At 38.8% G+C, this 16,222-nt stretch overlaps 1 protein-coding gene across 6 annotated transcripts in view; it reads right to left on the reverse strand.

The window, feature by feature from the left end:
* Nucleotides 1-540: 540 nt before the first annotated feature.
* Nucleotides 541-16,222, reverse strand: part of usp (retinoid X receptor ultraspiracle) — a 90,294-nt gene continuing 74,612 nt past the window's right edge. For 3 of the 6 annotated variants that reach the window (XM_017903747.1, XM_017903745.1, XM_017903744.1), the window contains 3 exons: nucleotides 5,334-5,640; nucleotides 2,648-2,973; nucleotides 541-1,802 (listed from right to left, as the gene is read on the reverse strand). In XM_017903747.1, coding sequence (XP_017759236.1) covers nucleotides 1,529-1,802; nucleotides 2,648-2,973; nucleotides 5,334-5,640 — 907 coding nt within the window. In that variant the 3' untranslated portion in view covers nucleotides 541-1,528. The remainder of the gene's footprint in view (nucleotides 1,803-2,647; nucleotides 2,974-5,333; nucleotides 5,641-16,222) is intronic. The other 3 variants (XM_017903742.1, XM_017903743.1, XM_017903746.1) reach the window with 2 other exon arrangements.

Here is a 16,222-nt window from a genome sequence, read left to right on the forward strand (position 1 = left end):
AAAAAAAAAAAAAAAAAAAAAAAAAAAAAAAAAAAAAAAAAAAAAAGAAGAAAAGAAAAAGAAAAGGCAAAAAGATATCGATATATAAACTACATAAGATTTCTATGCAATTCGCCGTATACCAAAAGTAAAAATCGTTCTTAACAAGAAATTCTCTTTCATATGCCAGTTTATCTTTTAACAGCGCGTGTATCAATGATGGTTGATACCTCGAGTGTAATCTACCGTTTTTCCCTTTTCATTTACTCCCCATTCCGTAACGGTACGCGTTACGCGATTTCGGTGTTTCCTTTTATTACAGACATAAGCTGTATATACACACACACACACACTCGCACGCACACACACGGATATATATAAATTACATTATATATAACTTGTATGTGTGTGCGTATATACATAGATATATATATAGAAAGAACTATCATAATATATTTAATCAATAATGAATTAGTAAGTTTTATTTCTTTTCCTTCTATACTCTAAAATACAAAACAATAAATTATCGTATAGTGCACACACGTGTAAAACGTTCCCGTTTTATGCATGTATAATAATAATAATAATATCTAGATGCGATCGTGGCTGTTCCAAACGACGATCCGGATCGAGGCAGCGTTGGAATGTAAATATAACCCGACAACAACATGTTACGCTTATTACGGATTGCACCCACGTCGAGGACCGTATCCACAGTGATCGGAGGAGATCGTCGGAGAATCGTGTCTGTACAACAATTATACTTTGAAAGACAGCAGAGAAACTGACACGTCAACGGGGAAACGAATACGAGGCGTATGCAAAAAGGCAACAAAAAAGACATGAGAGAACAGCGTCTTAGGAACTTGCACGTGGTCGCAGGGGGTGCACGATTCGACGTGAGTGCAATCGAAGCTCGTGCGAATCGAGAATCGTGCAAATATCGCCAACTATCCGGCAGAGGAAATCGCCACGCGTGTGAACCTAGCCCGAACATACGACGGGGCGCATGTCGCACATACGCAACGCGTGCCATATAGACTAAAGAACGCAGAGAGATCGTTCCGGGGGCGCAACGCCGTTCCAGTTCCAGAGCTCGGGCATTCGTTGAAGTTCCACTTCGAGGGGGTGTTCGCTGCTGCTGGCGGCGAGCGTGTTCTCTGCGAGTGCATCCGTTGCTCCACTTCCGGCATGCTCTCGATACGAATCGAAGGAAAGGACATAATATGTCGGACATAGTACGCTAACGAACAGGTATAAATAAAACGGTGTAGAAGAGAAACGTAAGTAAATTCCATCTCACCCGACACGCGAGGGTACCTGTTTTCCTTTTGCTTTCTCGCCTTTTTACCGTTCGAGGCATCGTATTGGAGTTATCCACGGGAATTTCTTTTCTTACACACGTATATCTTCAATGCTGTTCCTTGCTTTTTGATATATTATATATCTATGTATATGTATATATCTATATATATTTATATATATCTTCTTTTCCGTTGTTTCTTTCTTATAGATCGGTGTGCCCCAAGACGCGGCACACCTTCTGCTCCTAAGGGTCCGATCGTGACTCTAGCATCTCCACGAGGAAATCGTCGATCGGCACGTCGCCGATCATTTTGAAGAAGAACAGGTACTCCAGGCACTTTAACCCGATCGACCTGATGGCCGGTAGGCGTAATAATAATTTCGCGAATCTTCCTGCGTCGTCGGGCCAGGCCACGCGGCAGTAGCCCTCCAAGGCTGCGTAGATCTTCTCGCGGAGCAGGGTCACTTCCTGGATGGATTTCAGTCCTCGGACTTCGGGGTTGAAGAGTATTATAGATCTGTTCGTGATTAACAACTCGGTAAGTAAATCGCAAAATTGAAAACCATTGGGAACATTTACACATCTACGTTATTTCATCATTCTTATATATCCTATAACTTCAGATCTTTCTCTCAAAAGAGCATGAACAAACTTTACAGAAAAGAGTCGGAAAATCACTCGGTTTTCACGCCAAGCTCTCAACTCTTTGGGGCACACTGGGATTAAAAGAAACCGTAATGCATGGTGGGATATTTTTAGTCCCACCTGGAAATATTGCAATAGCTGTATGTGCATATGTTTGTATCTCGTCTTATTCACGTGAAGCAGTTGGCAATACCTTCGACGAATGTTACAAATGTATTCGCTCTTATAGGCAACATTTAACATTATGCCAGTTCAGGTTCATCAGTTGTTGCAAGCGCAAGGTTTATCGCGGCAATCATTTTTTTCCTGGTTTTATGTTCTTACATCATGCAATTCCTTTATTCCTTTATAAAAATACACCAATTTTGTTGCATTTAAAACGCAATCAAATTTCCGTGCATCATGGGTCTATTTTATTATCTGAAATCCTGTGCCGCAAGGAGTTGAGACAGGATTCTGTGGTAGTCTTAAGGTAGGATTCTGTAGTAGTCTCCCTTTCAGCGTTCATAGCTTGGGACCATTTTTGGCTTGTCTTATCGGATGATTTCTCAGAAGCAAGTCAAATCGGAATTTGACTGATTCTAGAAACTAGGAAGAATTATGAGCACGATATTCCTCGAACCCAGGTCTAAGAACTGGTAGATAGACATAGAACGGTACCGTATTCAGGCAAACTGAGGGCAACGAAGGGGAACGTGTGATGGAGTAATTACCCACCTGAGGCAACCAAGCTCCGTCCTGTCCATCTTCATCTCGCGCATTTTCGACACAAGCTCCGAAAGTACTCGATCGAATATCGTGCCCACGCCAGCCTGCTGCGCCGAGTTCCGGTGCACGGTGATCCCCGTGGCCAGCACGATACCGTCCTTCACGTCGATGGAACGGTGGGAAAAGGAGGCTATCAGCAACTCGTTCCAGCCGGCCCTGAGCAGAAGTACCTGATCCTCCAGTGGCAACGACGTAAAATGCGGGATGTGTTTCGCCCATGCTACCAGCTGGAACAGCTGTTTGTTCGTGGCGTTGCAAATGTGCGACACTGCATTCTGTGCATTGCAAGATAATGCCGAATTAATCGGAGGAGCGTTTCGTGGAACAGCTACGCACACCATTCCACGAGAATCGGTCCACGACGTCGAGTGCCGGGGTGGATAAGGGAAACCACGTTTCCGGTTCCTTTGGCATCCGTCTGAGTACGAGGTATGGTCTTGCGAGATCAAATTTATCCGGTTTTATGGCGGATTTAATTCACACGTGATAATATTTTGATCGATTTTGGTTGCCTGGAGAATTATGGTTCCCTGGAGAAATTTAGGTGACGTTGTTGGGGGGTGAGATTTTGGTACTGATCGACTCTTTCGTGCGATAATGGCGAATTTAATTAAATTTTCAATAGTGGAATTAATAGTTAGTGGATGATTTCTCTATACTTGGGAATTTTTAATTTCTGGACAAAGGGTGGGATGTGTGTGCGAGGAGAAGAATTAAGGGAGCTTGGAAGTTCTTTTTTTAATTGGGGAATTAGGAATCCATAATTGTTAGGTAAATTGTTTGGGACTAATTCAATGATGCAGTAATAAAAGACAGGTACAATAATGAACGAGATAATATGTATATGTAAGTTTGAAGTTACTTAGGGGGTTGTACGGGGTTGGAAAGAAAAGAGTGATCAGTAATTCTTTATTCCTATTGCAACGTGTAATCCGAGGACGCGAAGAAAGCTACTGTCATTAAACTTAGGGGATGTAACACGCAAAATGATATTTGACCAAATTTTTAATACTGCTTTTAACGCTAGAATTATCAAACAATTAAAAGTATAATTATTATAATTGTAATTAAATTAAGTAATTAAAATTATTTATTTTTTTCCTTGTTTTTATTAATTGTATATTATATTATATTTGATTATTTTTGTTACGTTGTAACGTTTCATTGTAACATATCCAACTGTTATATTTTTAGCGTATAAAAATATTTAATTCGCGATTAGGTGCATACCGTAGATGGGTAATTCTAGCGTTAAGAAACTCGGAGATAATTTTAGCTTTCTCTAATAGAACGAAGATAAAGCATGACTATCATTTTGCATCATTAGACGTCCTCCATTACTCGGAGCTGCGTGTCCATCGAGGTATACACGACTCGATCAGCTTTTTAATTCGCATTAGACGACGAAACGATCATATCAGATAGCCACTAAAGGACATCTGAAACGAGATTAATTCAATCACTCGACCGGGTCCAATGACAAATAAATTGATTTCGTGAGACAGCTGTGCGCTGTCCAAAGCTGTCGTTCTATCCTCGCAAGCATCTTCGTCAAGCCCATTTGCAACAAACGTGAATCAAAACAAAAATACGAATCTTACTGCAAGGATAAATTATCCTGTTAACTACCAGGCCGAGTCATCTCGTACAAGTTACTAGATTAACCTAATAATTTTTCCCTCTTTAATATTTCATCGCGTTACTTATACTTCGACTGGTCTAACTAAAATCGCTATCATCTTAATCACGATTGTGTCTCTGCATAAATTTGCAAGTATCAAATTATTCGGTTAATAACTCTAATAAAATTTTTTAAATTATCTAGATAATACCTAACTTTCCATAAATTAATTATAAAATTATAAATACTTCTCTTCGTCAAAAAAATTAATTTCGAAATTAAGAATACAATATTAAATAATAATTTAATGTCACAATTTGTATTACCACGATTCTGTCTCTGCATAAATTTGCAAGTACAAATTATTCGATTAACAGCTGTAATAAAATTTTTAAAATTATCTAGAAAGTACCTAACTTTCCATAAATTAATTATAAAATTATAAATACTTTTCTGTCTCTCAAAAAAAATTAATTTCCAAATTAAGAATGTAATTATATATTAAATAATAATTTAATGTCACAATTTGTATTGCCACGATTCTGTCTCTGCATAAATTTGCAAGTACAAATTATTCGATTAACAGCTGTAATAAAATTTGTAAAATTATCTAGAGAATACCTAACTTTCCATAAATTAATTATAAAATTATAAATACTTCTCTCTCTCAAAAAAATTAATTTCCAAATTAAGAATGTAATTATATATTAAATAATAATTTAATGTCACAAGTTGTATTAAAAGTACCTAAAAATTTCATTTGGATATACAATCATAGATCATTACTCATAATTCTATGTTATTACCAGATTTCTCGACTATTCCGTGTTATGAACCATAATTTTCTCGCGCAAGGAGTTAAAAAGAAGAGATTCCGAGCAATCGAATGGAATAATCGAAGAACGAGTGTAGACGAGTAGCAACCGGGACTACAGCTGCTAGACCGAACAATCGACGTCGTGAACTGTTCCAATAGCACTGCTTCCGTTTTCGTCGTTTCCGATGAATATTTACCTCGTAGTTCCCTTGCTGTTCCATCTTGCACTCGACTCGTTTCTCGGCTTCCAGGATGCGCTCGATCGGCATATCCGAGTGCAGGCTACTGGTGCTCTCCACCTCGCTTTGATCCCTTTCCTTCGTACGCTGACGTTCCTCTTGGACCGCCTCTCTCTTCATACCCATCGCCAGGCATTTCTGGTATCTGCAATACTGACATCGATTTCTCTGCCGTTTGTCGATGATGCACGACTTCTCCTCGCGGCACGCGTACGACAGGTCCTTGCGCACGGTCCTCTTGAAGAAGCCCTTGCAACCCTCGCAGCTGTGGATGCAAGATGGTTGCACGTGAGAATTGCAGTTCGTTATAATCGTTAGAAACATCACGATTGATGACAAAAATATTTATTCGCGTTTTATTTTTAATTTATTTTTAATCATCGATGGACAACAATGCCCTTTCCTGCCATAGCAACGCGTCTAGATTAGGTATCTCGATCAATCGAATGGATTCCAATATGGCGGTTATTAAAATACGTTCTTTAATAAAATACTTCGACTATCTCGCATTCTTTTTATTCTCATGTCATTAGTAATAAATGTGTGGGGATCCTCTCTCATGGTTATTGTAGGAAGGTACCCACTGTGTGCTGGGGTGCTGGAAGGGATGAAAGGATAAAGGAAGGGATGCCTAGTCCCTGGGATGTTTGGTTCCGGGGCCTGCCAGTGGACTCATGGGTAAGACTACTTAGCAGACCTCGGACCGGGATACTACTGAAATTTTTTAAATTTGATGTATAGAAAGTGGAGGGTTTACCGAGGACTTATAAGAAAATCCTCGAACCTCCTTTAACCTAGAATTTATCTCATAGCGAGAGTGAGAATGATGGCGCCACAGTCGTATGAATAAAATATATCGAGGAAATGTTTATATTCGACTTAATATTAATTTATTAATTTATCGTCTCAATATTAATTTAATATTAACTTATTTTTAATCTCACGCGATTCTAATTCGAGTGATTATAATATAATATTAGTGCGTGAGTAGCTTGAGAGTAAGTAGAATTACTTGGTTAGTAAAATTGATACACAGTTTGTCGTTTTAAAGTAAGGATGTAAGCAACATCTTGTATTCCTTGAATTATAGTAATATTTTTCTTATTTTGGTTTAGTATGTCACAGTGCAAATTTTGTTGACGTCGAATGATGACACGATCTTGCTCTAATAATATGCTCTGCGATATTATTTAAACTTTAATAACAAGATTTAATATTCCTATAACAATAGTAGTTTACATTTTAAACGGAGATTAAGGCACTTCGATATTTTTAGTTATTTATAAACCCGGTGCTGCGTTTAACATATTTGCGGAGCGTGTCAGCTTGATGCGTCTCCTCCGGCTGTTTCGCCATTTCTGCGAGACTAATCCAAGGTTTCCGCGAATAAAGCACCCTTGGTTTACGATTTCTCTCGCGTAATCCGCCGTCTCTGTGGACATTGTCGCCACCAGACAATCGAAAGTTGCAGCCCATGCGAATAACTCAGCCCGACGAAAGTAATGGAACCGAGTGTTTGGACTTCGGCATCGTGCGGCTTGATCATTACGATCCAATAATTTTCCTCGGTACTTTAATCGGACGATACGTTTCTCCAAAGAAGATTGACTGACTCTCGCGCAACGAAGGAAATTTACGAGCACATTCAAGAAAATTTAAAACTCGATCCTAAATATCGCGAAAAACGATCAAATTATTTCATTAAATTATAAATTAAAATAGCTATTCGATTAGGTATTTATTAAAATCTTTTTCGTTTAATTAACCATTTTGCAATATTTTCTACCTAAGAGGTTAATTCAGTGCCTCGATAATAATGATGCTAATTTAACAAAATTAGGAAGACCAGGTACTCCATCTTTAAGTTTAAAAAAATATCGGAATAAAATAATCATGTACGTAAACTCTTCCTTCATTTTATTACAAACAATGTCAATTTCATAAGAAATAATCGACTCGTCGATAATTCTCCATGACAAAAGAATCTTCGTCTGCAGGGGGGTTAAAATTATTTACGAAATGATGCATCACGTCAAAAATTTCGAAAGCCTGAAACGATCAAACTATTTTACTAAATTATAAATTAAAACAGCTATTTGATTAGGTATTTATTAAAATCATTTTTCAACATTTTCCACCTAAGAGGCTACTTTCAGTGTCTCGACAATACCGATGTAAACTTAGCAAAATTAGGAAGACCAGGTACTCCATCTTTAATTTAAAAAAATATCGGAATAAAATAATTAATATGTAAGTAAACGTATATATAATTTTCTTTCTTTATTTTATGACAATGTCAATCTCGCATGAAACAATCGACTCGTGGATAATTCCCAATAACAAAAGAATCTTTGTCAGCAGAGGGTTAAAATTACACTCGAAATGATGCATTGCGCCGAAAATTTGAAAGCCAGACCACTCAAGATGGCGCCTAGCGCGTCTCTCTTTCTCCCGATTTACGAAGGGGGAAAGAAATTCAAAGTGGAAAAATTTACAACCCATCCTCTGCTTCGTTTCTCCCCATTAACGTGCCTCGATATTACCGATATCCACGAGGCATGTCCCGTTGTCACGCGTTCCACATCTAGTTCGTGTACAGCCACGGCGAAGGCTGATCCATCACAGCCTTAATCCACTCAGGTTTGTCACGTGGATCTAGTATATCTGTCTTGAGCGAGACTAACGACGACGATAAATATCGAATAAAATGGCGAAACGCAGCCCCGGGGACAACATTTAAATTTCCCATCCCGCAAACAACCTTTCCACTTTGCGTTGTCGTTAAAACCCACCGATGATGGCCGGTCGTACTGGAGGCTCGTTTTTAAAATTGGAACCGCTCCAGAAGCTCTGGCGACATTCCGCGGACAGGAATTTATTTTTGCCCCAACCACGCACAACATCGCGCGTATTTTCGAGCTGAGTTAGCGCGCCTTTCTCTTGTTTTCACTTTTAATAGCGACGACAAGTGGGATACTCTCTTCTTCTTGCGCGAGTCGCGTCGGCTCGTTAATTCCGCTCCAAGCTTCTTCTATCTTCGCGGTAATTAGGCCAAGTATTGCGTAACACGCGTATCAAATGTTCCGAGAGGATGACAGGGCGTGATTTCGCTCTTGGTTGACTTGGTTTCGGCCTGGTCGATATTCGTCATCCATTATGCGCGATTTTCTGAGAGTTTATCGAGGTTTCTACAGCTTTCGATCCTCGAGAGCTTCCTCTATATTCCTCGGGCACTGTTTCATTTTGTATAGAGACAAGTTGGGATTTTTGTGGGGTAGATTATGGTTTGAATAGCTCGAATATAGTATTGGAACCTAACCTAAACCTACAATTTTTGGGGGTTCTCTCTCCCCCGCAGGGTTAGGTGATGATGATGATGATAAGGTCTTCATTGTTTCGGTGATTTCTACTGATGGTGAGGGTCTTCGTTGTTTCGGTGATTCCTACTGATGGAGAGGTCTTCGTTGTTTCAGTAGTTCCTACAATGATGATGATGATGATGATGATACGGTCTTCATTGTTTCGGTGATTTCTACTGATGGTGAGGGGTCTTCGTTGTTTCGGTGATTCCTACTGATGGAGAGGTCTTCGTTGTTTCAGTAGTTCCTACTGATGGTGTGGTATTCCTATGGTGCTGTCGGTTGGTACCCCATTGGTGGTTATGGTATGACAGAGTAGCAGATAGAAGGACGAAAAAGGAAAGCTAATGGATTCGTTACTAAAGCTTTCGAACAGATGCTGCCTTAGACAGGGATACTTAGGTGGCCTAAGAACTTCTATATAAAGGAGGTCGAGGACTCACCGGGACTTGCGAGAAACCTCCTTCAAGTAGGAAGCCATCTATCGGCGAGGATGAGAATTAAACGATCCATCTTCGCTTTTGGTTAAAAATTCTGCAAAATTTCTTATGATACGGTACCGTGTGACCAGTGTTACGATGTCTATCTCTGTTTTCATCCTCTATTTCGAGAGACTATCAGCCGTCGAGTGATCAGTAGTGACAGGTTTAATGTTCGACGATAAAATGGCCGGGATTGAAGCGGAGTCGGATGTCGTGCTCGGCGAACAGTTCCGTTTTGTTTGGTCGGTAAATTTGGACAGGGAAAGAACGATAGAGTAATCCCATGGATCCCACGGAACGTCAAAACTCTCGCGACCTTTGCGAGGATTCGCGCGACAATGGGTTATCGAGGATTTACGCGTGTTTTTCACTCCTGAGCGATGGATGGAACGCGTGAGTCTCTATGTCTTCCGTTCATCCGCTTCCGCTGGCGCGAAACAATGCTCGCATGCGTTAAACCTCGATCTACGTGAATTTCGTCTTTTATTGTCTCTTAGGGAACGTCGAAATATATCGAATATATCGAATTCGCACTTATTCTTTCTTATATTTCGTGTCGATATAAAATATCGCAACTATATCGTAATTATAGTTCTTTTTATAATACCTATGACTTGGATTTATTCTAAGTGATTAACTCAAGCACTTAATTAGCAATATTTAAAATAAATTTATATTTTTCCTTTTCGAATTTATCGATTTAGCATGTATACTTATATTCATATATATGTATATAGGGTGTCCCAAAAATTGGGCAAGATTTGAATTTTGCGCCACCTGTGCGATAAAGTATTGTCAATGGAGAAAAGGGGACAGCGTGACAGCTGACAGTTCAGGGTAATTAACCCTTTGCACTCGAATTTATATTTGAGAAAACTACCAATCAATTCGGAATTTTTGTTCATTCGCGATCAAAATGAAAACATCTTTGTGGGAACATATTGCGATTTAGGTTGCCAGTTTAGTAAGAAAAATTAGAAAAATGCGTAAATTTAATATATGGATAATAATAATATGTAAAATGGCGACTATATGGCGACATATGAGTAGAAAGGGTTAAAAATGGAGCGTTATACGAAAAAATAACGCGTCTTTATCGTTGAACAATATTTACAATTTTTAATTGGAAACCTGTGTTTTCTATTCAAATTGCTTCTTGCGCGAATTTTGGGACCCCCATATATACAGGGTGAGTCGAAATTCGTAGTATATGATTCTACGCGAAAAAACAAATCGAAAAGAAAGAACAAAATTTTGTCATTTGAAGCTTCGTAGTGAAATAAATCGACTTTGAACATTTACTGCGTAGGCGTGCACTTAACTTTGGTTAAGGGTGGGGATGAACCATTGGTACACCAGTAAATGTTCACAGTCGATTTTCTCGACTACGAAGCTTCGAATGAAAAAATGTTATTCTTCCTTTTCGATTTGCTTTTTCACGTAGAATTATTCCTTACTAGTTTCTAGTACGAATTCCGGCTCACCCTGTATATTTTCCATTTTCTTTCGAATTTTATCGAGTATTTTATTTCATCGTCGTACCACTGCACGATGGCCATTGTTCCAGGCTTGTTTGTAATCGTAAGAAGCTGAAACTATAGATAGAACAAGACGCGGATAAGTGCGAGAGACACGTGACGAAGCTTCTGGACCACCGTGAAAGTCGTTTGATCTCGGTGAGTTTACGCGGAAGACAAATAAGTCTGACACGGGACACGCGTGGAGAAGCTCGTTTCATGGACCAAAGTTCCGCTATCGGAAGCGCGCAAAGGTCTCCGGCATCCGCCTACGTACAGACATAATGTATAGCGCCACGCGCCTGCCTTTCATCTACTGGCATTTAACGTTTTTCCACCTATGGAGTAACTAGTCATCTTGAGTAATCCCGTCGAAGACCTACTTCAATCGCGTGGCGAAGATAAAGAAAGCACCGATGATTATGGCTCGTGACGGTGTCGATTAGGGTTGAGGGATCCAGGTGCGAATTCTTTGCGACTAAGTGAAAATAATGAAAATAATTTTCTTCCTTTAATTACAGCGGGAAGAAAATAATTTTCGAAATTACGACGAATATTTCCATGTATCGATATGTTTGTAAGTTTGAAGTATGTTATTTAAATATGTTATTTAAGTAATAAATAAAGTAATAATTAAGCGTAGGAATTTATGAAAATTTTCAAGGAAATAAATTGCACAAAGAAACGAAAATTGCAGTGCACTCGTGCACTGGCACTGGCGAGACAAGAGAAATGATTCAATTTCGTGCATAGCCTCGACAGGCAAAGTGTCGAGAACTCATTTCACGAGCCCGAGCTGCGATTAATTCTGCCGAGTATAATTTCTCGTTGAATTATACGGCATAAGCCACGTTTGATCAGCCTAATCACCTTGCTCGTTATTGAACTACTTTGGAATCAGTCTTGAATAAGTTACGTTGTAAAAAATAATTGGATCTAATGGAGGAGAAAAAAGGAATTACCCATTCGAATCGTTCTAATGGAAATGAGCAAGAAATATTGGACTAAAAATATTCGAACAAAATGGTGCCCCTTAATCCTGTTACCGTAGTTGAGCTACAATCGATTGCTATCGATCGAAAAGCATCTTGAGATATTTAAAGAAAATATAATTTTTTGCATTTGCGATATTTTCCTTTTATTTTTATATTTATTTATCGCTGACTCGGTCTCCTCTTATTTTTCAAGAGTACTTTGTGCTATATCCAATCGTGTTCTAATCGTCGTAATAACAAAAACGTAAGAAATGTGAATTAATTACGTTAATTACCTCGTTTCGATTTTATCCGTAGAGCGCGCCGTCTTACGTTTTACTGGAACATTCTGCTCGACGAGTCATCATCATCGCGAAGACGTATTCCTCATAAATTTTCAGAGTCGGTTGCTCGTCCGAGCTATCATCGTTTGCATCGGGCGAAAAAATCGTCGAATTTGCAATTAATGGAATTAAAAAGGGCTATCTGGAATTACGACACCGAAGATTCATCGCTGCAAGAAAATGACTGGGCGCTATCAGAAAGTCAGCGCGACGGAGTCGAAAGAAAATCCCAGTCAGCCAATTAATCCCCCTGCATCGAAACGCGCGAAGAAACGAAGGAAGAAAAGATGGCCGTTTCTTGCAGGCCAGCGATGCATCTGACACGGGCCCTGATAATGGCCGTGATTGCTTAATTAGCTGCCACTGGAGCAGAGTGGCTGCACGAGCAATAGAAGACGAGGCTAGCCATCCTCCCTTGCCCCGTAGGAACTACGGCTGGCTAGTCGTCCTAACCACGCGAGCAAGTCCAAGGTTGTCGAGGCTCTGATGCAACGCGCTCGAGCCATCATCATCGGTCGTGGTTACACACCAGCGATGACCAAAGTGGGGAGACACGGATAGAGGCGGATGGCGAACGCAGTGGGGCATCGTGATACGCGCTGTGCACGCCTTGCAAGCAATTGGAATTCTGGGAACAGCTCTGAGGAATTGCTGCTTCGGATGGTGAAACTTAATAGTTGGAATTTTCGGCTTTCGCGAGAGAAACCTGCAGTTTCGCGAGTTGCGGATATTCCGGGCTCTTGGAGTATCCTGGCGCCACCTATCTAGGCCTTGGGTGGAGTTCCGTGAACGCAGTGGGTGGAATAGGTGTCTTTGGCGATTGGGGTACCAAATAAAAATAGTTAATCGGGACTTTGACGAGTTAGGGATATGAAAATCTCTTGTAGACACAGTGAAGTATCGTGGCGCCACCTATCTAGGTCTCGAAAGGACTTTCATGAATGTAGCACACGAAATGACAGAGTTTGACAATTAGTATTCGAATAAAAATACTCGTGACTTTCATCCTTCGTCGATATCGTGGTGTCCCCTATCTAGCTCTTGAGTGCAATCCTACAGAACCGAGACTTTTGTAGTTTAACTAGAGATTAGAAATTCTGATCTACCATATTGAAATTCTGAAGTTGTTCCTTATAGTTGAACTATCAGAATGACACTCGAGACTTGGAATTCTTTCGATTTTAACAAGATACAGAAAACGAGCGAGAGTAAGAGTGAAGTAGAGTGCAAATTACGATAGGTTAACTCTCAAGATCGTTTTATCGTGCGTATATGGCAGAGTAAGTGATGATCTCAAGTTTTTCGAGCGGCTCACGTGCAACGCGCGACACTTAATCGGTCGATGACGTCCATTACGTGGAAACATGGGTTGGTTCTTAATCGATTAAGGCTAAGATAGCAACGAATATGCGACAGAGTCTCGCAGAAATGATCGATGAGCTCGATAGATGTCGCTCCTGCTATCTCTTTCTATCGATACGACACCCAATTCGGCAGAAAAGAGGAAAATAACAGAAGAAGACAGAGAAGAAACGCAATTACGTTAATCGATATTCTCGCAGGGTACCAAAGACACTCTCTGTTCATAAATTTGCGAACGTTGGATATATTTATCATCCTGTTTCTCTTTTCAAAAAAGAGGGACGAGAAATGACACGTTGTCGTGAACTCTTTAACGTCGACTTTTAATTTCCGTCACGCTGCGAAACATAGTCATCGGCTTCTTTGTCCGACAGACTGCGAGTACACGGATTTGTTCACCAGGGATGCATTTATGAATTTGCTAGCACCTTGAAATTTCAATTTCCCAATATTCCTTAGCGTTCTGAAATAAATATCGACAAAATCTGTCGACTTTTTTGAGCTTCAACTTTTTTTTTTTTTTTTAAGGAATAATATTGGAAATCTCGTTAGGGCGCCTAATAGAGTATAACGAATCACTTTCGGCAAAATAACAACGCTGGAACTAGCAGTTTGAAATATGCAGCTAAATATATTAGGTATAAATAATAATCAAAGCAATATGGCATTTTATCTGGGTAATAAAAGTCATCGAAATTGAATTAAAATGAAAATAACTGAAGATGAAAGAAGTACGATATTTAATCCGAAGAGAAGTTAATATTATTTTTCAAAAAGAGCTGGGTATCTTCGATAATTGTAAAGCCAGTTGTTTCGATTGGTACGATAGTTCCGCTGATAAATGTTATTTGTTAATTATATCTTATATTAATGATGTTGCCGCATTAGCTGACTCGAAGTCAAGGTAATGAAGACGATACGAAGATAAAGAGAGGAAGATTATCTTGCTCAGATCGTGGATCTGAAGATTGCTCGACAACGAACCGAGGATATCTGCTACTCGACAATAGCTACATCTTCTGTAGGTGTCTTGAAACGAAAGTTCAATCGTGTTGCCGAAGTTACGAACTTACCCAATTAAAACTTTTATCGGCTTCCTAATTTCGTGAGAATTCTGCACGCCTTAATGAGAACAGATGAGATGGAAGAGAGAGAACTATTCGGGAATTACTCGAGGGTATGTTACTCGAGTTATTTATTCGATATCTCGCGCGTGAACAGAACTGCCGCTACATCTCTGCAGGCTGACTCATTTCGATTATTCTTGTCCTTGATTATGTTTTTATTTTACTTTATTTTATTTTATTTCGTGTATTACTTATTAACAGTGTATATATAATTTACTGTATTATCATTGTTATATTTTTTATTATATTTTAATACCCTTAAATATTACTATTTAATTTAATATTTAAATTTGATATATTTTATTATAACTTCCTATACCCTATTTTATTTTATTTCATTTTCTGGATTACTTCTTAATAGTGTATATATAATTTACTGTGCTATTATTGCCATATTTTTTATTATATTATAATACCCCTAAATATTACTTTTTCATTTAATATGTAATTTGGACATATTTTATTATAACTTACTATATATTATTTTATTTTGTTTCGTGTATTACGTCTTACCAGTATATATACAATTTATTGTATTATTATTGTCATATTTTGTATTATATTATAATACCCCTATTTAATTTAATATTTAATTTGAATATATTTTATTATAGCTTCCTATACCCTATTTTATTTAATTTTATTTTGTGTATTACCTTTTACCAGTGTATATATAATTTACTGTACTGTATCATTGTCATATTTTTCATTATATTATAGTACTCCTAAATATCACTATTAAATTATTATTTAAATTTGGATATATTTTGTTATAATTTACTCTACCCTAGCAACGAAGACATTATACCTTTATATAAAGAGAACCAGTTAATAAAGAACGCCGATAATTAAATACAAGATTCGAAGTATCGTACATAATAAAAAAAAAGGAAAAAACAAAAGAGGAAAACATATATGCAACGAATAAGAACTTGCACAGTCTTGAAATCGTTCGCCAGGTAAAAAAGATGACTCGATGTCACGTGAAACGTGATAATCATTTTCTTCTCGCATTTTTTACCTTTTTAGAAGTCACGATGCGTTTTTTGAACGATATATTCTCCGAAGCTCCGTATTTATCGCGCGTCGTTGCTTTTGAAACTGTCAGAGGCGAGGAAATTTATAGGCGCAATGTAGTATTAATCGGTTTTTCTCTAACTCGAGAACCAGTCGTCGAGTATTTGGTTTCCCGATAAAAAAGCACATGTATTACGTTTACTTGTATGCCCTCTGTTCGAACGAGTCTCTTTCCTCGCGTAACTGGTAAAATCAGCTGTGTGAATCATGTTGCGTGTACAGGGTGTCTGAAAAACGTGTCATCCTTCCCGAGATATTCCCGCATATCGGTGTTACATAATTTTATAGCCGATAAATTATTCCTAAGTCAGTCGGTGTATCGATCAGCTTAATGTGGGGCGTGGACTATTCCACTTTCTATTTCAGACTTCGGATAAATCCATCTTCTATCTTAACCCTTTGGTCTTATCATTCTTTCAGCGGCCTCAAGTCTGCCGGATATTCGCTGATTTAACTCTGTACCGGTTGCGAAAGGTTGAAATATTATAAATGTAAGTTACCAAAATACTGCGAGTACCTGTGACATTCTGACTGTCGAGGATCTGCAGGGTTCTGGCTACCCTAAGTGGGTAATACTCGAGGACAGGTAAGACCTTCAGTAGCTT

This window comes from Eufriesea mexicana, unplaced genomic scaffold (assembly GCF_001483705.2).
Source record: "Eufriesea mexicana isolate 0111107269 unplaced genomic scaffold, ASM148370v2 scaffold2545, whole genome shotgun sequence".
Taxonomy (NCBI): Eukaryota; Metazoa; Arthropoda; class Insecta; order Hymenoptera; family Apidae; genus Eufriesea; species Eufriesea mexicana.